The sequence below is a fragment of the Aedes albopictus genome, chromosome 2, assembly GCF_035046485.1.
Source record: "Aedes albopictus strain Foshan chromosome 2, AalbF5, whole genome shotgun sequence".
NCBI lineage: Eukaryota > Metazoa > Arthropoda > Insecta > Diptera > Culicidae > Aedes > Aedes albopictus.
Window position 1 is genome coordinate 230,009,523 of NC_085137.1, and position 24,454 is coordinate 230,033,976.

The following is a 24,454-nucleotide window of genomic DNA, read 5'->3' on the forward strand; positions in this document are numbered from 1 at the left end:
CGTGTCCCAAAAGTCGAAAATTATGTAAGATAGAGATTATACTCCCGCTGAGGAGGTGCTGTTTTTGGATACAATGTCATATAGATAAAACATTCGCCGGTCGCAATAGGAGAGTACGGTTCTTCGGGTTTCACTCAGGTGTATGCTAGTAGACACACGAGCGTATGTTTGATGTGTAAAGGAGACGACGACAGCTAAGTGAATTTTAATGATAATGATTCATAGCGTGTTTTTGTTTATATAGAATCGCTAGAATCAAGAAATCTAGTAGAGACGGTGTTAGTAAAATCATGGATGCAGAATAATTTACGACCCTACAAAATCAATCAATAAGAAGGGTTTCTGCAGCTTTGAGGAAGCCACCGCCTACATACATTTACTGCACACTGATGCCACTCAGGCAAAGTTATGATGTGCATGCAGATGGTTTACAGTTACAGTAATTATGTACACAGAGTATCGATTAAATATAACATCAAAGAAAAGCTGCTAACTTTATGGGATACAATGATTTGCTCAATGCATAGAGAAAGTTTTATTCTTTGGAGCCAGTTCTGCTCAAACATCGTTCAGGTTCACACGTATTTCGACAATGATTTTTCATAAGGGCCTAACTGACTTGATCGATTTCTCTTCGTCGACTCTCTCTTTCGCTAATAACATGATCAAAACAAACAAAATCATTATTCTCTTTGTTTCTATAGCAACATGTAGTCGTCTTCTTCGCATTTCAACCAAAAAATCTTTGGGAAACTCAATACACATTCTGTAATAACACAAAGAGAGAATCGATGAAGAGAACTCGAAAATGTCAGTTAGGCCCAAATGAAAAATCAGTGTCGATTTGATTTTGCTCTTCATTGTTGGGACAATTATATTGTGTTGCCGCCCATGGCGGTCATCGGATTGCGTGAAAGCACTTTTAAAGTGGATTTCGCGAACTTCCCAGTGCGGCCTTCATTTGAAGATATTCATAATTTTCTTCATACGTCGTTGGTCTACGTTCAAATGAAGTCAAACGGCTTCAAATGAAGCATGCTCGAAACTGTGCTTATGTTAATTGCACCAGCCAACAAGTAGCAGAAAGTGTAGTTGATACACACAACGAGAAGCATCAGATAGCAGTGAAAGGTATTAAATACACTGTGCGTCTCGCGTTAGACGACGAAAGCATCCAAATAAAAATCCATGATCTGTCGGAAAATGTTTCGAATGAAGAGCTTGCCGTATATTCACGGCAGTATGGAGACGTCCACTCCATAAAAGAAGTTGTTTGGGGTCCCTCATTCCCCTACAAAGGAATATCAAGCGGCGTCCGTGTAGCGCGGATGACATTACGAAGCCACATCAAATCGTATGTTACGGTGTACGGTGAAGAGACCCCAATCTCTTACAAAACCCAGGTAAAATCATGTCGTCATTGCATTTTTTTTTCTCTGTTCGAGTGAGCCACTGCGACCAGTATTTAGATCTTTTGTGGCATTACCCGTATCCTTAGTATTTAGTGCATGGCGTACTACTCCATTGTCATTGAGAGGCAATGAAGCATCGATTTCTGTACGGTTCCTGTTTTGTTATCCCAGAGGTGCAAGAAATAGATTGCGATAAAAAGGTCCCGTTATGATAGAGATTTAAATCCCAGTGAAAGAGCGCCCCTAATCAAATACAATCTATTTGAATTCTGAGAAAAACAAAACGGTGGTACTGGTATTTATCCATGCATCGGAACTCTAGCCCCATCCATGTCTTGCTTCTAGTTTAGTCCCAGGACAACAAAGAAAAACCCGGGACTTTAGGCTAGTTGCAAAACTCTGTCAAATTAGAGAATGTGTTCTGCAATAAAAATGCACGTGAGTCCTTGAATTACCAGAACTTAACAGTCCTTGATAGGTTAATACGCAATTAGATACGTAAAGCATGTTTGTTTTCCTAACATCAAGTGTAGTCTCGGGTGGGCAAAGTCCGATTCTTCAACTATCAGCAAGGCAGAATAAATGCAATTTTAGAAACTGTCACCAGTAACAAGGACTTTGTACCGTGAATCCTTATTACCAAAACCTATTACCCCAACTTGACAAACCGGATGTCACTAGGGTTCGGTTTGGTAGATCTTGAACCGTAACGCAACACATAAAGGCGATCTACCTACGTTACGGGCTCCGTTAAAGATCGAGCATATTTTAAACCCCCTCAACCATTCATCCATTAGCACGGGTCGCCTGGCACCTTGGATTTGGGTTCCCTGTTTAGTGGACTTTTACCCCCGGAACAGGTGGTCCGTAGTGATATTCTTAGCCAATTGAGACAACCGCTACCGACACCACACAGCTATCTAGGCTGATCGGGAAAAGAAGTTTATATTGATGATCAACTTCATACGGACCCGAACAGCCGAAACATGTCCATTGCATACAGAACGTGCATCCCGGCAAAACATGTTCCTAGAGCAAGAAAGAATCATCTAAAGATCAGACTAATGTCGAATTCGTTTATTCCCGACGGTGCACTGCACCGGTGTAGCAATTGACACCGGAAAAACGAACGGTTTCGGTGCAATTTGTTGACAGCTTATGATGGTATTAGTAAGAGCGCGTGAGAGCGTCAATGAAAACAATAAAGGATATCAAAAGTAAACATAATCAATGCTTTCATGATTTCCGTGATGCACAAAATTATTTTTTTTTACTTTCTATATCCAACTTAACAATTTTAAAAGTTTTCAGTAATCCACTTGTACATGATAAATTTGTAATAATAAATGTTACTTGAAAATTGTTATCCAATGTTTTAACACTCCTACATTATTTATCTTCTTCAAATTTTCTTTATATCATAATTTTTCAATTAAAAGCAACTTTTTAGAATTTAACAATTTTCGTTGCCTAATAAAAAAGGATTCTAACATACAATTGTAAACGATCTACATGCACAAATTTAACACAAAAAATGTTAAAGGAGGTTTAACAGAAAACGTTTAGCTACAACGTTTAAAAAAAAATAAATAAATGCTTTTTAGAACATAACGTTATTGAAACGCAACTCATATTAAAAACGTTTTAATCATCTTTTAGTGACATTTGTTTGACTTTCAATGTAATCCAAAAATTCAATATTTGTTGTAAGAAAATAGAATTTACGGTTTTTGAAACTGTTTGTACCTACAAAATGTTACTTCAGTAATATTTCAGTCCAATTTCAATGAATAGATTTTTATTCTATTCTGGACCTATCAAAATTTTATTACGTCATTTTTTTTTATAATTAATAGATCACCATGCGACAGAAAATTCTAATGATTAAAATCATTTAAAGTAATCCACATATTTGCGATAATCAAAAAAAAAAAAAAAAATAGTAATGGGAAAAATATACGTTGAATCAAATCTTTGTAATTTCATGTTACCGATAAATTTTGAAGATTCCTCAGAAGTTGATTGAAAGACGTGATAATATCGATCAGGTTTAAATAATTTTTAAACGCACAGCTTTGCTGTTAAATGAATATCCAAGAAAACTGTTTATTGCGCGCAAACCCCAAAATTTTATTCCCACCTTTGGGTTTCCGCGCCGAAGACCCAGCGCCAGATTCGGCGACAAAGAAAACTGACAGCAGTCGCCGGACAGTTGGCAATCCTGATATTTGACGGCGGCCGCCCGGTAGTCATGGGAGCGGATTGTTGTCACGCAAATAGATCTTTTCGCTGAAAATGCATGTGTATTGAGTTATTGTTGACAGATTTTCTGCAGTGTTAGTGTGAAATTCAGCGATTTTCTGTATCGCGTAAGCCTTCGCTGGAAGAAAACGTCATGTTGTTCAGCGAAGCAAGGAAAATTTTCAGTGAAAAAAGCAATACCTAATGCCGAAGAGAAAATCATCATTCCTACCAAAACAAAACCACGATACAAGTTCAGCGATATGCATGTATTGGTAAAACTAGCTTTGTACCTGCTACACCGCGTTCAAACTGGGTGTAGCATTTTCTTGCACCGGTGCCAATCGGGTGTCAAAACAGAACAGTACCTGCGAATAAACGAACGGTTTCGGTGCAAGTTTGCTACACCCGGTGGCAAAGCGGTGCAGGCGGTGCAAATAAACGAATTCGACATAAGACTGCTCCACCTATGACGAAATCCGATACACAAGAGAAATCATCCGATACAACAAAGCAGCATCCACACACTTCGAAACGGACCGCTGATGCTAATTGCACCAGTCAAATCGGTGAAGTGCAAACAAAATCGCCACCACGAAAAAAAGCAGACCGCAAGCAACCAACAGCACCGACGTCAACAAAGCAGCCCGAAAAACAATGCGTGAGTGATGGAACAGATAGCGATATGGATACCGTTAGCAGCGTTCATATAAACACCGACACTGAGCCAGAACCCGAACCTGGAGATTTTGATGGATGGATAGCACGGTTTCAAAGACAGGATAAAAAACGAGAACAAAAATATGGAAAAAAGTTTGAAAAATTGTTACTGTAAGTTTAATTTTATCGTTAATAAAATATACCGACCTGAATGACCTTAACGGGTCGTTAAATAAAATTAAAAAAAAAAATCTTTGGAGACTGAATGCTTTTTTTTAGTGCAATGCATGGGAAAACCAATGAGAATTTTTTTTTGTTTTTATTTTTGTGTATTTTAAGAATGAGAAAATTGTTTATTCATAACGATAACTTATTCGTTGCACCTATAATGTCAAGGTCAAGGTTGCTGTTTGGAAATTAAGCATTAAGAGAAAGTACACAGTAAAACCGCTCAGCACTAAAATGTGTAAGCCCTACTCATAAGTGCATAATTTCCAGACCACACAAAAATGTGTTACAGTTACACATTTTCAAAAACAGCTCGTACACTCGTCTAGATGCGAAATGTTGATATTTTTTTTGTTTTCCAAGGTCACTAGTAAACCTAGCTAGATCGCAGTACAAATTTTTTTGCGAATTTAACATTTTTGCGGACACAGGAGCTGATTTTGTGAATGTGCAAGGGTTACACATTTTTGGTGTAGTCTGGAAATTATGCACTTTTGTGCTGAGCGGCGTTAGCGTGTATAAACGAAAATGTTCACCTTTTGACGGCTGGGAAACTGTTTGACAGCTCAGCCCAATACAAAATCCAACGAGGGGTGACTCATCAAATCGCTCCCATACAAACTTCAAATTGATTTTTAAATAGGTTCCCGGGCACCAAAATTCATGAAAATTTGGATTTAGGCTCAGTTTTGCAAGCAGATTCAGAATATGGAAACATCTTACCACCGTTAAAGAAGCCAATAAAGCGAGAAAGGATATCTGCGTACCTGGAGTGGTCTGTGGAGACGTCCTGGTAAAATTTCCTTAAAAGAAAACAGGTTTCTCCAAATGTGTTTTGACCATTTTTTTTCGGAATGCTTTATGCTGAACACAGTACAAAATTTTCATTGTCAATGAGTACAATCAGCGTGAATTTAAAAATAAATGTGAGGGATCAAAATAAAATATTTTTTTTGTGAATGAATTTTTACACTTATTGATTCGTTTTTCTGTCAGTGACAAATTTCAATGGGAAACATAACAGGTCCAAAACAATCGACCATACTTTCAATAACCACAAAACTTGTGCATAGTGATTGATTGGTATCCTAGCTGTCTGCTCTATTTGGTCATAGTGGGTTTAATTGTACATATGTTACCAAAAATGGACATTTTCCGATGTGTAAAAAAATATTCATGACAGAGAATTGAAATAAAAAACAAAATTAAGAAAAAAAAACCTTTCTGAAATATTAAGTGTCAAATATTGATCATTATTAAAAGAAACTACGATAGTTTTCCAGTAGAGTGAGCTGTTCGAGACTTTGTGGAATGGATAGAACGTTAGTGCGTCGACGAACAGATAAGCCTCAGCGACGAAGGATCCAACAACGCTAGATGAGTTAAAAAAGACTTTGGAATATGAAGGAGCTGAAGAACAGTAATTTCATTCAAAGTATTTACGTTGACATAGAAAATGAACGACCAATCAGAAACTCTAAATTAAAGCTCCATTAGGGAAATTTTGTGCGAGATCTAATAATTTTTCATAGATCTTGTAGTAAAACTTGTTCGTTTATTTAACAATATTTCAATACTCTATATCTCAAAGAATATTGGATGAAACACTTAAAAACTTTTTTGAGGTACCACTTATATATACAGGGGATGGCCAAAATGTTTGGGATAGGCAACTTTTTTTCTCCCACAAAAAAATTCAACATGCTGTAACTTTTGATAGAGTGCATCAAAAAATCTCAAATTTTGACTGATTGTCAACCTATTATATGTGCATCATTGGTACAAATTTGGGCTCAATTGATTAATTTTTCGCGAAGTTAGAACCGTTCGGATAAAACACTATTATTTACACAACTAATTTTTGAACTGTCACATCTCGGAAACCAGTGAACCGAATTGAATGAATTTTTTAACGTTTATCAACAACAATATTGTTAGTGTTGATATCCAAAGATTTTCCACTTCTGTTCTCAAGTTATTTCTAATAAAATATATTAGAGCCTATTTAGATTGAAGGAAGAACACATTTAGTAATTTTTGTGTGGTATTGTAAATTTGATTTATTTTCCTCTATATGGGTAAAAATTTCAACCCGGTATAACTTAATTCGCCGTGAGAAAATATTACATTTCATAACGTCGTATTAAGTATCAATATATCTAGATTGAGTTTAAATAAGGACGAAAGTAACATGAGAGAGTTCTCTTCATCGACTCTCTCTTCTGCAAATTAAAGTGACAAGAAGCAAATTCAATCGAACTTTTTTACACTTAGACGATAGATTGCATCGCAACCTAGCGATTTATGACCAAAAAGTTCAACAATACTTGCATCTTGTCACTTTAATTTGAAGAAGATCTCAAAATAATACAAATGAAAATTTTCATTTAACATATTGTTAGTTTGCATGGAATTGTTGTTTATATCTTGAAAAGTAATTCTCCTAAGACTGACCAAAACCGGTACCGTACCATATATGAAATATTTCATCAGTATGTAATTTAGTTAATGTAATTTTGTTAATGTTTTGTTAATGTTAATACTCACGTATATATTTTTTTTCACTTACAGTATAGCGCCCGTGATACTTCGCCCTTGAGTATCTATGTGATGCATCCATTCTGGAATTGGTTAGTGGAGGTAAGTCAACGAATCAAAAATTAATTTTATTTTCGATAATAGATCGCATTCAAAGTGCTACAAATCAGCTAAATAATTCAAAATTAAAATTTCCTAGTAATTATTGTTTTACCATACTTTCATCACCATATATGTTCCCTCCGGAGTGTTTATTTGAAGAATTCTTTGTGTAGGTATCTAAAACGGTAGTACCTAGTTCGACATTTTTTTTTTAAATTAAAAAGAAGTTTGCAATAACTTTGTTGTACAGTTTTCAATTTGACGGAGGAAAAAGCCAATTACCATTGCGGTATTTCCTCACCATTTATAAATAAAATAAGCAGCCATCATTTCGTTATCTCTTACGCATTACTTATAGCGAAACACTTTCTTACCAGTGCCGTCATAGATGACAATGTCGTGCGTTTTCGTTGACATTCTTTCGATTGTCGTTCAGCATGATAACGTAAAGAGACGGTTTTTCGATTTTAGCTTCTGCAATAAAACGTGATATCGAATTACAATTTTTGATTATGTATTGTCGATCGATCATCCAAAACGGTCAACGGTTGGAATTTTATTCTTCATCAACTGAAAATTGAATTCTATGTACGTCTTCAAGTAGAAATAAGACCCACAGCACTGAAGGTTGGTTTGGGAACTTAAAATATTTCTTCTTGGAATTTAAATTCCAATCTTCGAAGTTCCCAAATCGATCTACCTAAGTTAACTTTATCTGTTATTTTTTTATCATTTTATGTAAAACTACTTCGAACTCTATGTAATTAATTTTCTCCACCCCTTCCGACAGTATTTTCCAAAATGGGTTGCACCGAATTTGATGACATTTGCCGGCTTCTTGTTTACGGTGCTAAACTTTGCCGTGCTCTCTTGGTACGACTGGGGATTCTGGGCCAGCACGGACTGCGAGAACTGCACACCGATCCCCCGCTGGTTCTGGCTCATGGCAGCGGTAAACATATTCCTCGCGTACACCCTGGACGGTATCGACGGCAAACAGGCCCGCCGGATAGGGCTCTCCGGACCGCTGGGGGAGCTGTTTGATCACGGGCTGGATTCCTATTCGGCGTTCTTCATTCCTGCCTGTTTGTATAGTATTTTCGGACGAGGGGAACTGTCGGTGCCACCGATCCGAATGTACTACATCATGTGGACGATCTTTTTCAACTTTTATCTCTCGCACTGGGAAAAGTATAACACGGGCGTGCTGTACCTGCCATGGGGGTACGATTTGGGCATGTGGGTAAGTATCGAAATATGCGGAATTGTTTTGGGAAATTAAGTGTTTTATGAACAGTAGTTCAGGTTGTAGATGTACAACTATTTATAGATGATTACATTCGATTTTTTGAACCCATAAATTTCAAGTTGACCTTATTTTCGCTACAGCGAAGAATACAATCATTATTTACTTGATTAGGAAGTTTCATTTATTACGTCCATCGTTTTTTGGGATTTCAAGACCCTCCTCCCTACAATTTTCAGTTACAGAAACCGCGTAAAATATTCAAAAACATAATTTAATGAATAAATAGTCTAAATTCACACAGTCAAATAATATGAAACAGGCTCACCATGTATGTATTCTAATATTATTGGATTGCATAGATGGGTCAGTATACATTATCATTCCAAAAGTTTCATTGCACTACCAGATAATTGTTTAACCTGGCACTATAATATGTAAATCTACAATCTATAGCTGATCCCTTGATAACTTCATATGATCATCTTAAAATTGTCTAAAACAGTGTTATGTTTCCGCATTTTCAAGGGATCGGTGCTGATGTATCTAGCCACCTGGCAGTACGGTTACCAAATGTGGAAGACAGAACTACCGTGGAACATTTCCGCCGGCCAGTTGATGGAGCTGTGTCTACATGTGAGCGCTATGTCCAATCTGCCCATGGTGGTGTACAATATGTACCGGTCGTACAAGGATCGTACCGGAAAAATGCGTACGATGAAGGAAGCCCTGCGGCCACTTTTCACTTACGGAACGTTCATGTTCGTTTCGCTGCTGTGGGTGTTCGTATCGCCGAACGACATTATGAATAAGGACCCACGTGCGGTTTACATTCTCAGCGGGACGATCTTCAGCAACATAAGTGTGAGTTTACTATTAGTATTAGGAATTGCCATTAAACTGTGTTCAGGCAAGCAAATAAAGCGGTTTCAATTGACTTATCGTTTTTATTTCAGTGCCGACTTATTGTGTCGCAAATGTCCAACACAATTATGGAAACATTCAACTGGATGACTGGAGTGCTGTGCATTGCAGTACTAATGAGTGTTTCAATGCCTGCCATTGAGCGACCACTACTATATCTACTAGTAATCGGTAGTTCTCTGGCACATTGGCATTATGGATCTGTTGTGGTAAGTATTTTTATATTCATATTAGAATATATAGGGGATAGACAAAATTATTGAGACAGGCAAAATTTTCACTTTTCAAAAAAACGTTTAACTAGGGTGCGGGCACCGGTTTTGGCCAGTCTAAGGGAAATCATTTTTATAAAAATAATCAATAATCCAATGAAAACTACCAATGTGTCAAATGAAAGGTTTCGATCTATACTTTATAAGAAAAATGCAGAAATCAAGCTTATACTTGATTTTTGTAGTAAAAGTGGCACTGGCCAAAATAGAAGCATTGCCGCAGTTTTGGCCATATTCTTAGCTTTGGTTTCTATTTTGGCCAATCACGTGTATTTCTTATGGGAGTGGCCAAATTAGAAGCACCCTGGCCAAAATAGATATATGGGAGCTGATTTTTTAAGGAAAATTATTTTTTTCTTCCACTTTTTAATCAAAATATATGGTTTTCACAGCTGTAGTCATCATATTATATTAGAATCTACTAGTAAAAAATAAATTTATACCGATTTAGATCGTAACAGGCTGAATACCGCACTATGGCCAAAACTCCGGGCTGGCCAAAACTGATGCTTCTACCCTAGCTGTAACTTTTTGAAAAGTGCATCAAATATTCTCAAATTTTCACTGTAAGTTCATCAACTAGTTGTGTATCAGTGGTCCAAATTTGGAGAAGATTGGACTATTCTCCACAAAGTCAAAAAATGCTTGAAAAAGGTAATTATCCGATAGCCAACTTTGAGTTGTTATATCTGCGGATTCAATGAACCGAATGCAATGAAATTTTGACCATTTATGACTTATATTATGAGTTATGAAAAACCTTTGACTGAGGTAAGTAAGTTTCACCTTGCCGGTCAGACTAAGACCTGAGTGTCCTCTGCTGTATGTAGGAGTCGTCTCCATTCTACTCGCTGTCGCTCCATGGCTGTGTGTCTCCAGTTCCGCACTCTACGAGGTCCACAAGTCGTCCTCCACTTGATCGACCCACCTAGCTCGCTGCGAACCACGTCGTCTTGTACCGGTTGGATGACTCTCGAGAACCATTTTAGTCGGGTTGCTATCTGACATCCTGATGACGTGACCCGCCCACCGTAGCCTCCCGAGTTTCGCGTCGTGGACGATGGTTGGTTATCTCAGCAGCTGATGTAGTTCGTGGTTCATTCGCCTTCTCCAAGTCCCGTCTTTTAAAGACAATTACACCTTCTTCGACCTTGCGGCCTCTACAGATTGAACATTATTTACTAACATTCGGTAACAGACAACACATATTTGCACCCAGTGCACGGTGGGACGAACGGCCAAAAACGTGAACTTCTTTCAGTAGCGTCTTTAAACGTCATTTTATCGGTTTGGTGTCTTCGGATGAAAATTTTCTAAAGATAGGGCGCGTCCGAGGGCGTTTAGCTTCAGTTCGCAACTTTGCCACAGGCGGCGCTGCAAAATCCAACTTTTTTATTCGACTTTTTTCAATATGGTGTCTTCGGCAAACTGGTAGATATGGGTAATACAAATATCTTTGCCGAAGACACCAACCCTCTATCTATCCATTGTTTCAAGATACAGACGTATTTTATGGATGGACCCTCAAAAATCGTTTTATTCATATATTTCGAAAACGCGTAGTTTTAGAAAGTTGCAATGTTCCACAAAGTTATGTAAAATGTCAAAATAAACAACTTTGTAGAAGTGAATAGGGTTCTAAAATGTCAATAGCGTTAGTTATGCCTATTTTTGAGTAAAAAATATCCGTTTTTCACGGCTCAATAACTTTCTTAGATGCAAATGGATGCAAATCAAACCCCACTAGGTTCAATATGTATCATTATTAGTTGAATTTCCTGATGTTTTCGTCTGTATCCTCGAGTATCCATAGCAGGGGTTCTTATTCTTACTAGAGCCTATTTTTGACGCTGAAACAATAATATCAGTTGTTGTATGTCATTTAGAACCCCATTATCTTCTGCGAAGTGATAAATATTAACTATTCACATAACTGTATGCATTATTGCGCCTACAAAAACCAATTATTAACAAATTATTATCATTTTATTTTAAAAACATTGTATAGAAGTGAGCTAAACCAGTCGGTCATATTCAAGTGATCTCATCAGCGTTGGTCCTCTGCACGAGTCCATGCTTCGTGCCCATATAGGACTACCGGTCTAATCAGCGTTTCGTAGATAGTTAATTCCGTGTGACGGCGAACTTTGTTCGATCGTTGAGTTCTGCGGAGTTCAAAGTAAGCTCAATTTCCTGCCACAATGCGTCTCTGAATTTCTCTATTATTGTCATTGTCGACGGTCTCCAGTGAGCTCAAGCAGGTACACGAATTCTTCAACCGCTCACCGTCGATAGAAATTCGGGGTGGCGGGCGCGATGATTCCTCCCTGGAGCCCTTTGCCATCATGTACTTTGTCTTCGACACATTAATGGCTAATCCGATTCGCCTGGCTTCATTCTTTAGTCGGATGTACGTTTCCGTCATCGCCTCAAATTTGCGAGCTGTAATACAAATTTCATCAGCGAAACCAAGCAGCTGAACGGACTTCGTGTAAATCGTTCCACTCGTGTTTATCCCCGCTTTTCTTGTTACTCTCTCTAAAGCAATGTTAAACAGAAAGCACGAAAGACCATCATCTTGCCGTAACCCTCTGCGAGATTCGAAAGGACTCGAGAGTGTCCCTAATTCTTGAACTACGCACATCACTCGTTCTATCGTCGCCTTGATCAAACGTATCTGTTTATCCGGGAATCCGTATTTGTGCATAATCTGTCATAGTTGGCCTTGATGGATTGTATCATTCGCCGATTTAAAATCGGCGGGGCAATGTGGGCACGTTGTATTCGCGGCATTTCTGTAACACTTGGAGGATGGCAATTATCTGGCCCATAGTAGCGCGTTCACCCATGAATCCAGCCCGATATTGCAACACGAACTCTCTTGCAATCGGTGATAGACAGCGGCATATAATTTAGGAGAGTATCTTGTAGGCAGCGCTCATTAGTGTGACCGCGCGATAATTCCCGTCATCCAACATATCGCCTTTTTTGTTGCCACTCAATTTAGTACTGATACATTTTCTTTCCACTTTCCCCTCAGGTACAACAAATGTGTGAACACTTCAATAGGATATGCTTTAAGGTAACGAAACCAAAGGAAATCAAACAATAAACTCACAAGTCAATTTAGGGGTTGGCTCAGGATTGTATCCAAAAATACAAATTACAAAGCAGCATCACAAAGTGGGTGCATAAAAAGTGAAATTTATGGTTAACTGTATAGATAGGACGCAAATTTAAAAAACAAGCGGAAAGAAAACATCACCTTAATTAAGCATAATTTATTTTAGCAGCTACCTTGTGACTACCGTAGTTTTTTTCTTAATGGTTCGAACCAGTTAATGTTGAAACTGCATTTATAGCTATGAAATACCTCACCGATTTAAGTTATATAACATAAATTGCAATTATGCTAACAGTGAACACCTCTCGAAAATATAATTTTCTCGTTTTAGTCTACTACTAATAGAATGTTATTCCAAAGAGCTGCTTTGTGAGAGACAAAGTGATGAATAAGAGCATTGCGTAACACGAACAGATATTTTTTTCGAAAAGTTGTCATGACAAGCATCTCGACAATTAGAAGCGATAGCGGTCAGAAACTAAGTTATATTACGTCATAGCTTAATTTAATACTTTTTCATTTCTTGGTAGCTTCGGTTTTCCATTTATTTGTGTGCCATTCTAGTTTCATCGACAAATCTTAGTATTTTTATTAGGTCGTATATTTTTAAACTTGATTTCATCACAATAAAAAGTGTATGCTTCCAACGTATTTAACAAGTCTTTAAACATTACTCTGATACACATGTAAAGTATTTGTGGAAGAAAACTGTAAGATAAAGCAGACACAACGTGATTAAGATCCTTAAAGTGTTATGAGACGGTTGATAGAGAGAAAAAATATTAGATAGGCATGGTCTTAGAACGATTAATTGTATCTATTCTATCTCAAAACAAACATGAACTACTTCCGATCGTATTCTAACATGGTTACACGTCAGGAATTGAAAACTACAAACTTATCCTACACGTTCGAAAACAGTTGTAAGATTTTGACTAGTATCATTTGCCGATAATGTATTCTACTAATGCAGTAGCTTCTTTTTAATTTATTGAACAAACGCAAACGCTTACTATCGTTATATGTATTAATTGTCCGCATGGATTAGAAATACACCTTCATCGTCCTAGACACCGCTTCAGGAATAAAATGGACAAGCTAGCTGTCCTACTACAAGGCGCTGTGTAATTCGCAGATGTGTACTCCCATATTGCTGTTCGAACTTATGTACTGTATTGTCTCCGGACTGCATATTAATTGGTACTGTAACGCATCGGTTCTTGTACATGTATCTGCAAGTGAATAAATATGAAAATTTACATAGTCATGGTGTTGCTTTCCACTAATTGTTTTGAAGAATTCTCCTTTCGTTATTGTTGATGTATTAAAATAACAAGATGGGCTGGTTTTCTCACTTAAAACAGTAGGGGGTAACCCAAAATAGGCGTTTCCTTCTGTAATAAAATCTGAGGTTGTCAATATGATGCAAATCTAATGCAAAATTAAGCTCATTTGGTCCACGTCCATATAGTCGAAGCGGTGAACGCGCGGCTATTTAGCAAGAAAGCGACGGGTTTGATTCCCGGTCAGTTAGCTGGTCAGCCGGGTTAGTCAATAACTGTACAAACGTGTCTTTCGGGCATCGTAGTTTTCATGTTTAGTCCCACTGAGGCGACGTGAGACATCGTAGAGGAGACGTATTTACGGCTTTCTCACCTTCCGTCGGCTAGGGAGTCCGCCCACGATCTTTTGTTCCGTCTACAGGAACATTTCACTTCCTTCTCGGGGACCGAATATCGCTGACGGGTTACGGTTTTGGCTACACGTATTTTCGCTCACTCTATCGTGGCTTTGGCGTTCCTTCGCTTCTCTTTCTTCCTCCAGGTGCTATATGATCCATTGCTTCCTTCGAGTGCGTAGCACATTCAAATTATTCACACCAGTGGCGATGAAGGCGTTCTTGATAACGCTCCATTGATCTTCTACGCTTCCACTTTCCGGAATATTTGTAGCAAGGTTCTCCCCATCACGGGAAATCCATGTCACTTTGAGCACTGGTCCATGGGGAAAGAGCGACCCCTCAACCACAAAACTCTGCGAACAGCTCACCGTTTTCGCTCATTTTTCTGAGACCATGGCGTCCCATAACGACATAGTCCGAGTTGTCGGAATCAACCTTCGCGTTGAAGTCGCCCATGAGGATCTTGATATCACCTTTTGGAATCTTATCCACGACAGCATTGAGTTGGCTGTAAAAGTTGTCTTTGTTCTTGCATTCCGGCAGCATCGGTTGGCACGTATCTTTGGATCATGGTAAGGTTTTAAACCCGTGTTATGAATCTGGCTTTAATTTCTCGGTCACTTCATGAGCGCAGCGTGGGCGTAAGCGCTGAGCAGGAAACCAACTCCACGGTGACGAGGAGCGTGTTCACCTCGTAGGCCAGAGTGTACCAGAATTTGATCCGACGCCAATCCGTGTTCTCCAAAGTTCGGCCAACGGACTTCGCTCTGTCCTAGGATTTCAAGCTTCATACGGCATTCCTCATTGGCTAGTTGTGCCAGTTTACCCTACTGGGCTAGGGTTAACACATTCCAAGTTCCAATTCATGTCCGTTGTTTATTGCTAAAAGATGTTGCCGTTGAATCAGTTCGTAATCATTAATTTTCGGTTTCTGTAACGGTTTTTTGGGTTTCGGGAACAATAGGTTGGCCTGAGATTCCCTCTTCACCGTGATGGGGCTGTCACCTTAGGTACAGTTTCCGGTGGAAGAGCATTTCATATGTAGCTGTCGAATGCCAGAACAAACGCTGTTTGTGCTACACCTCCTTGGTGAACAGACGCCCGGGAGGTTCCTCCTCAATCTAGCTGAAGTCAGAAGGACAACAGTCCCAAGGCTTACCAACTAAGCACACACAAGTCTTAGCTGACGGTCTTTGCCATTAAGGCTTCCAATTTTCCCGGGATTCAGCTTCCCGGGAAACGGGAAAAAATATAACCATTTCCCGGGATTTCCCGGGATCCCGGGAAATAAAGGAAATTTTATTTTTAAGCGAAAAATGTAATTATTTCAAAGAAAATCGTTTGTCAGACATCATATTTTTTCATTCCTATTGTATACTGTGCACAATTTAGCCAATGTCAAGATAAAAAGGCTCATATTTTACCGTCAATGCATGTAAAGTACGATTTCAACCAGCTTTAAATATTCAAATTTTGATTATAAATACATGAACGTGTTGCTGAAAGTAGTTGATTGTTTATTGATTATTTTGGGTACATCAACATGCATACAATAACCCCAATAATGTTTAATTTAAACCTCGAGTGATCGCGCTGTTGTATTTTGTACAACACGTTGAAAAAAATTGGTTTTATGAATTTATCATTAGCGTGGTGCTGGCGGTGGCTGGTTGGCCTTAAAATTGATTCCTAAAATCCACAATTACATTGTCATACCTAACGAATAGATACAACAACACAGTCAAGAGTACACACCCGATACAAATAATAACTATAACTTAAAAGAACTGCCAATGAAAAAAACGAAAAAAAAATCGGCGAGGAATTTCGAAGTCAAAGTAAAAAGCTACAAGTGTAAAAACTCATTTACTTCTGCTCTATGCCCAATTGTCCCATGTTATATGGGAATCCCATATAACGTGTTACAATTATGCGTAGAACGGAAGTTGAAGCCCAATAATGGCTTTATACGAGCTATTATCTGATCGTCTGTTTGGCAAGCGCTGTATTAGGTTGTTGCACCATGATCTAGTAGCAATGCACAAATGGATTTGTTCCTAAACAGTTGGGCAGTCCCTACGACCTTGCAGGAAATTAGCTATAAATAGCACTTTGACTGTATTGCGTCTTACATGTAAGGGTTATTGGTGGATCCGTTGGCACATAAGGATGAACTCCTTTGAAGCAGTATTGAAAGGAAGAAGAATCGTTATCGTTTGAAATAAGTTTCAATGCCTGCATATTATTAGAGGATTAGAGGATGCTATCTTTGCAAGCATTCTATTAAGCTGAAATTATATAATAACATCCAGTGTAAATAACATCTGCAAAGAGGTCATGTGATTTTGCGAACGTTAATCTAGAAACTAAATAAATCAATCATCAACTCACAATTGGTCATTTCACACTTGACAAAAAAATAGACAATGAAAAAAATCCCACGAAATTCGGGAAACCCGGGATACAAAAATTTGGTTCCCGGGATTCGGGAATCCCGGGAAATATCATTTCCCGGGAAATCCATCCCGGGAATGGAAGCCCTATTTGCCATCGATTGACCCGTGGAAGCATGAGAAATAGAAGGATTTTATCAATTCCTACATAAAAGAGCATCCCCTATCTGACTTCCAGTTTGCTTATCAATCTGGTAGATCAACGGTTACGGCACTTCGATTGCTAGTAGCAAAGGTGGAAAAAAGTTTTTAGCAAAAGAAATAGCTCTATGCGCCTTTTAGACATAGAAGAAGCTTTTGATAATGCCTCCTATTCATCCATGTAGCATGCCATGGAGAACAAAAACTTCGACCTATGTATCATACATTGGATTTATACTGTATGCAGAACCGTAGCGTGCGGTTGGCCAGGTTGGCCCGCGCCAAGGGCGCCGGCTTCAGAGGGGCGCCGAAAAGGCCTAAGGCTAGAAGGAAACAGGATGAAGCTATTGTTTTCTTGAATGTTATCAATTAGATTTAATTATTTACAGTTCCTATCTATGATTCATCATGTTTTTTGCCCTTCCGTATTCTCAAAAATTTATATTTCTTTAGACGATTTTAAGAATGTTTTTTTTTGTTCTGAGAAGCTATTTTAGTTGTTTAATGAGTAAAACAAAATCAATAAGCTTTCGAAAGTCTAGTGAATGTTTCATTCTGAAAATCCAATTTTTATTTTCAGTAAATGTATCTTTGGGCTTAAACTTTTAAATCTAGCAGTAATCTTTCAAGCTGTTTTTACCAAAAAAACTACCAGTGAGTATTTGTGAGTATAGTATTTTTTGTCAATTTTAATTTTCCCAAAACAAATTTAATATTCTAGGAATTCCTTCATAAATTCCATCACGTATAGTGACCCCAAAATTTATGAATCGGCAAAAATGACCACAGTTTATGGATCACTCATTTGATCAACATGGTGATTCATAAATAGTGTACAAAATTAAAGTGATTCATCGGTGTGGGGTCACTGTATTTGTTTGGATTTTTTTCTTCAGAAAATCCTTCAAAAAATATATCAGAAATTTATCTAGAAATTCTTTCAGAAACTCCTTCAGGGATTCTTTAAAACAAATTTCAAATCATAAATTCTACTGAAGATTTCTCTTGAAATATCTCAAAGAAGTTTCTAAATTCCTTTAGAATTTTCTGCATCGAGGCTTTCAGGAAGTTATCAAGAAGCTTATTCAGAAATTAGTCAAAGGATTCTTCCCGATATTTTCCCAAGGATTTTATTGAATAATCTTCCATAATTTCTTCAGAGTTTTAAAACTTTCTTTGGAATTTGTATAATGATTCCTGCAAAAATATCTTTAAGGATTAGGTGCCTAGAAACCCTTCAATAGATTTTGTCAGTTTTTCCTCCATGGATTCCTATGGAAAATACTGCATAGGTTCCGTTAGGAATCCCAAGAATTATTTTTGAAAATTCTTCCAGTCTTTTATAGAATTCTTTAGAAATTCGACCAAAGTTTCCTCCAAAAAGTCATTTTTAGATTCCTTTGCAAAACAAAAAATCTATCACATCGATCAGAAAAAATTCATTTGACACCTTCCGAAATTTTTCCATGCTCCCTAGCGATTTCTTCATATATTTCTGGCAGAATTCCGGTAGAAAACCTCCCATGAATATCCTTATTAACTACTCCAGAAAATCATAAATTTGGAATTCATTCAGGAAGTTCTCCAGCAGGCTTGTCCGCACTGAGCGCATGAAAATTCTGCTCTTTTGATTTACACCACCAAAATCATCGTATTTATGCAATTTTTCTATCTTACCTGATACAAGGATGTTCAAATATTCGAAATGTCATTTCGAACTGTCAAAAAATCGCACCCCAGTGCCACACTGAGCGCGCAAAGAGAAATTCACTGGGGTGAATTCACCCGGGTGAAATTCTCTTCGCACCCTCAGTGCGGCACTGCGGTGCGGTTTTTTAACAGTTCGAAATGATATTTGAGATATTTCAACATCCTTCTATCAGGTAAGATAAAAAGATTGCATAAATATGATAGTTTTGACAGTGTAAATCAAAAGAGCAGAATTTTCATGCGCTCAGTGCGGCCAAGCCTGTTCTCCAGGTATTTCGTTAGAAAATCTGCCGTTGATTCCATCTATAATTATTTATTGTTTATTTTGGAAGCCTTCCTCGGATTCTTTCAGAACTTATTCCTGGGATTTTTTTCATAAAATATTCTAGGGTTTTTTTTTTTTTAAATTCCCGGAGATTTCTCAAGAAACCTTTTCAGGGTTTTCTTTCAGTATTCCATCCAGTATTTTTTCACGAACAGCTCCTGCAATTCCTTCAAGAGTTAGACCATGAATTCCATTTCGAATTCTTGTTGAAATTTCTCCCGGATTTTCATCAAGTATTCTCCGTAAATTTCTGCAGAAATTCCTCCAGAGCATAATTTATTCCTGTTATTCCAGCGGGAATTCTTCCAGAGATTTCAACAAAAAATGATGTACAGATATCTTTAGAAATTCCACCTATGTCCATGGTTTGTCTAATGATTACTGAACGTTTTCTTACAGATTTTTTGAGAAATGTTTTGAAAAAAACTTCAGAACACATTTTTGGTGAAGTTATCGGAAAATTTTGGTGAAGCCTATTAAACTAATCGCCGAAAATTTACAAAATACATCATTTGAGGATTCCTAAAAACCCCTAAAACACAATTAAGTCTTTTTGCGAACAAAATTCAGTTGAAAAATCCAGAAACAAAAATTCAAAAAATACTGTAAGATTTGCTGCAGAAAATTATGCATCATTTATGTTATGAATCTGTAATGTTCGTACTTATACTCGTATAAAAAAATCAACTTCGGAAAATTGTTAGGTTACTCTCATTGAAATTCCTAAAAAAATACACGATTAAAAAACATTATAAGAAAACAAAAAAAAATCGAGGGGAATTTGTTTCTTACAAACACTAAGTGCAACTTTTGAAGAAACTTTGAATAAAAAAATGAATAACTACAAACATAGCAAATTAACAATATTGCGGGGCGCCAACCTGGATGCTTGCCAAGGGCGCCATGGGACCACGCTACGGCTCTGACTGTATGCTTGCAAAGAGAGAAATCGCCTCTGAGCTGGGAAGTTCTTCTATAACAGTAAGGCTGCGGCCAGATTGGACGCGTCACGCGGCGCGACGCGGTGCGGCGCGTTTTTGACGCGGTTTCCAACGCGGCTTGATAGCCAGAGTGAACGCGGTGCAACGCGTCTGTTCGTAAAGTAAACTGAAAAGTTTTCATAATTTCCGTCACCTTTGCACATGAGTAGGGACAATGGAAATTCGCGGCAAAAATTCTCAAATTTCGCGGGCTACTATTGTGGATTTCGCGGCAATTTCGCAGACTTATATGTTTGACCGTTTTGTTGAGGAAAACCTCAATTTTGAAGACCAAGTGATGAATTTGTTTGAATTTTGTGTACCGCAATCATAAATACATCGAAAAAGTAATAAATTTGATGAAAATCAGATAAGAAAAATGTTTATCACGCAGAAACGGAATCTTAAGTTACTCTACACTATCAAATGCTTACAATCAATTTTTGCTGAAAAGTTTAATCTTAATGCAACTGTAGGGTGTTTTCTCAAATCTACCAGATTTCGCAGCATTTCGCGGGATATTTAAAATTTTGCGGTCAAGGCCAAATTTCGCGGATTTCGCGGCTTCCGCGAAATCGCGAATTTCCATTGTCCCTACACATGAGTATATGTTATCTGATGAAAAATTTCCAAGAGATATGTGATTATTGTGCTCAACCTAAAATTAAAAATAAATCATTTATCTAAATTTACCCTCAAATGCTATTTACTTCAGATGATTCAGAAGAGATATACATTTGGGACAATGGTGATTCCCTAACCTCAAATCTACCCGTCCTACAGGTACAAATTTTGAAGTTTTATGAACAAGTGAGCTTGTAGTCAGAGCTACCACAGGGTTGTATACGTAAAAAATGGCACCCCTTGGTTTATTTTTAAACAGCAAGGCAATGGAACAAGTTTGTTAACTCAAAAATAGTGTATTTTTATTTTGAAACTATTTTTTAAGCTTACACCCTAGTAGAATACTTTGAGATAATAAAATAAACGAGAGGGTATCAACCCTTTTTGTGCATGAAACATCGGTAGGGCTAATGTGAAAGCTCTGCTTGTAATGGGTGTAGAATGACAGAGATTTCGATTATTTCCGTTAAGTCTTTAGTCATAAATTTGAAGAAATTACTGATTTTGTTTCGCATAATAGGTGAAAAGTGAGGTTACGAGACGCCACCGTATAATAAACATGTGGTATTATTCATGTTAATATTTTTTATATTCACATTTGAATACATTTGAAAAACAATTTCTTAAAATTAACGTCATGGTTTGGTAAAAACGGACGAAATCCACACAAAAATACAAAATTCTCCGCGCGAACCGCGTGACTTCCGCATCAAAAACAGTGCATGCACTGTTTTGTCGTGCGTCGCGCGGCTAAACGCTTTCCGTTTCGCATCGTTCCGCGCGCACTCTGGCATGTTATGATTGTTTTCTTTGTATTCCAATGAACGGAACTCTGCCGCGCGTCGACGCGCGACCTGTCAAATGCCGCATTGCACCGCGCCGCGCCGCGTGACGCGTCCACTCTGGCCGGCACCTAAGAGCAACGAAGGGTTGCCCTCAAGGAGGAGTCCTCTCACTACTAATGTGATCCTTAGTTGTAGACGACCTTCTAAGAAGCTTGAAGGAAAAAGGTTTCGAAGTTGTGGGGCTGGCAGACGATAAAGTTTTGTCTGTGATATAGTCATTATAATATAGGCAGCATCCATTTATTACGTAACGCTTAAATCGGAACTTTTTGACTCCCCCTCCCCCCTTCTAAACGCTTTTTTTGTATGATAATCCTGAAAATTTTGTATGGGCCGTAACGCTTAACCGTACTCCCCCCCTCCCCCTAGAGCGTTACGTAATTTGTGGACGGCGCCTTATAATGAGAGGAAAGTATAATGAAACTGTTTCGGAGATACATAGTGCAAAGGGTACTAAACTATACACATTCATGGTGTATTAACCCTCTAATTCCCAAATTTTTGATTTTGATCTAAATATCATTTTTCGTCATCTAAAATCGATTTAAACATGTTTTGGAAGATGATTCTTTTAAATTCTCGGTTTCGTGAATTTCGGTTTTTGATTTTTCTATTTTTTTATTTTTGAACATCCCCACATTTTTATATTTTTCCTGGAAGCCAATTTAGGGAACGGATTTTTTGAGATGAAAACATTTTGAGATTTTATGATTATTGTTGAAATATTATTATTTTAAATTTTTTTCACAGAAAATTTTATTTTTCGTGTAATTTTAAGGAAAATAATTTTAGAGTGTATTCGATTCCCTTAAACTATTGAACAAGGATAGAATGATTTGGAAAAAAATAAAATATGTTAATTGTAGCGATTCAATACAAAATAAACAATGACTACTAAAAGGTGACTAAACAATTTTTCAATGATTTTTAAAAAATGTACGCTTTAAAATACACCAAAATACATTTTGAGATATATAGAACAGTCCTAAATATCAGCCAAAAATATAAATAAAAATGATTTTCCACGAAACAAAAATTACAAAAATGCTCAAACTCTACCCCGTCTAAAGGCGGGATTGGGTATTAGAGGGTTAAAGAGGGCCTGAGCATCAACCCGTCAAAAGTCGTAATTGTTCTTTTCACTAGGAGAAGGAAGATCAACCTTGTAGTAAAAGAGACGGGTGAAAGTAATAAAAAAAAGATATATGTTGGTGTTGTATTTAGTACGTTGCGGAATTCATATGGTCAAAAACTATTTCGATAACTATTTGGGTATTGAATAAACCAGAGCAGATCTGGCAACAGGGAATCTTGTGGCGTTCAGAAGATGAAGAGAGAAAGAGAAACGCAAAGACGTGTTCGTCGGCTGCTCCCAAGTTTGGATCCGACAAACCTAAGAGCTTTTCAGATTGGAGGGATACAAATTCATCCTAATGATCGAGTCAAATACTTAGGTTCGATAGCCGAGTGGTAGCTTGCGAGCCTGGTGATTTCAAGGTTCTTGGTTCGAATCTGGTTGCCAACAGAAACTTTTTTAATTATAAATCGGGTTCATGGTAATATTGAAAACATTAATCTGTTGAAATGAAACGTAATTCAGTCTGCACAAATTTAGTGGCGTTGTGTATTTAAATTGACCCTTAGAATAGTAATTTCAACCGCAAGCCGTCTTTCAGTGTACTTTGTCGAATGTTTCCTTTCAAAGTGTTTTTAACAGGCGGAGGCGGAGGTGGCAGGACCGTGCTTCAACATGAATTCGAAGCTAAAGGAACCTGATTCTTTGAAGTTTTCAAATTTACCCCCCTTTTGAATTAGGCAAACTTTTAAGGGAAGACTTTAAAAATACCCCGGGCGTAATCGTGGGGGAAAAAATAGAAAAATCAAAAACCAAAATTCACAAAATCGAGATTTAAAAATTATTACTTTCCAAAACATGTTCAACTTTCACTTCCCGACCCCCGACAACTCATTTTCAAAATGCTGGCATTTCGTAAATTCACAGATCAAAATAATGAGATTTACACGTCATGTAAACTTTATTTTAGTCATGTAAACTTATTGTTCTGATGATTTACACGACATATCATGTAAATTTGTGTTATATGTCATGTAAACACTCAGAGTCATGCTGATTTACATGACATATAATGGAAGTTTACATGATATTTTATTACTTTTACATGATATGTCATGTAAACTTCTGGGATATCCCACGCTCCAATCATGTGCATCATGTCACAGAATTTTACACTATTTTTTCGATCTGTGTTTTCATCCGATTTTTTTTTTGAAGTTGCCCTCAATCGATCATAAATTCTTGCATGTTTATTACATTCAAGTAGCCATGTAATATTTGAAACTATTCCGGAGGTATTCCGGATTGTCCTAGGGGAGGGGATTTGTCGGCTTTGTCAAATTGTGTGATTATTTCGTGTGTTATTGCATTTGAGAAGCCCCCGTTTAACCTTTTCCAGTTGTTCCGGAGCGATCATATCATAGATCATTCAATTTTTTCTGACCCATTCTCTCGAAATCATGAAGATCGATACGTCGCACGGCATATTTGGGTTGTAAACCAGAAATGTCCTCGATGACACCCCCGTGGAACCTGTGCTGGATGCTCTGAAGTGGCTATTAGTTGATACAGACTTCAGTCTATCGTTTCTGACTCAGTCATTCGAAATCATGATTAATATGTCGCACGGCATGTTTACGTTGAAAACCAGAAGTGTTCCCAATGAGGCCCCGCGAAACCTGTCACGAGGATCCGGATGTGTAAATTTATTCAAATCTGGTTATCGCAGTTGTGTTGCATTGTTCGCAACAAAAATTTCGCTGAAAATCGATGGTTCAAACACAATAACACGCGAAATAAGCACTTTTAGCCATGTTGGCAATCCCCTGACCCCAGCACAATCCGGAATGTCCCCGGAATGGTTTCGGATATT

General features: G+C 37.7%; 2 protein-coding genes across 20 annotated transcripts in view; both read left to right on the forward strand.

Annotated features, from left to right (window-relative positions):
- Window positions 1–24,454, forward strand: part of LOC109412368 (sodium/hydrogen exchanger 3) — a 325,551-nt gene that overhangs the window by 76,144 nt on the left and 224,953 nt on the right. The gene's annotated exons all lie outside the window — the stretch shown is intronic.
- LOC134287957 (ethanolaminephosphotransferase 1-like) lies at window positions 7,026–14,006 on the forward strand. The gene is made up of 5 exons (XM_062851289.1): window positions 7,026–7,181; window positions 7,972–8,424; window positions 8,956–9,291; window positions 9,384–9,560; window positions 12,664–14,006. Exons 1-5 carry the CDS (start codon window positions 7,152–7,154, stop codon window positions 12,733–12,735), a joined length of 1,068 nt encoding a protein of 355 aa, XP_062707273.1. The 5' UTR covers window positions 7,026–7,151; the 3' UTR covers window positions 12,736–14,006.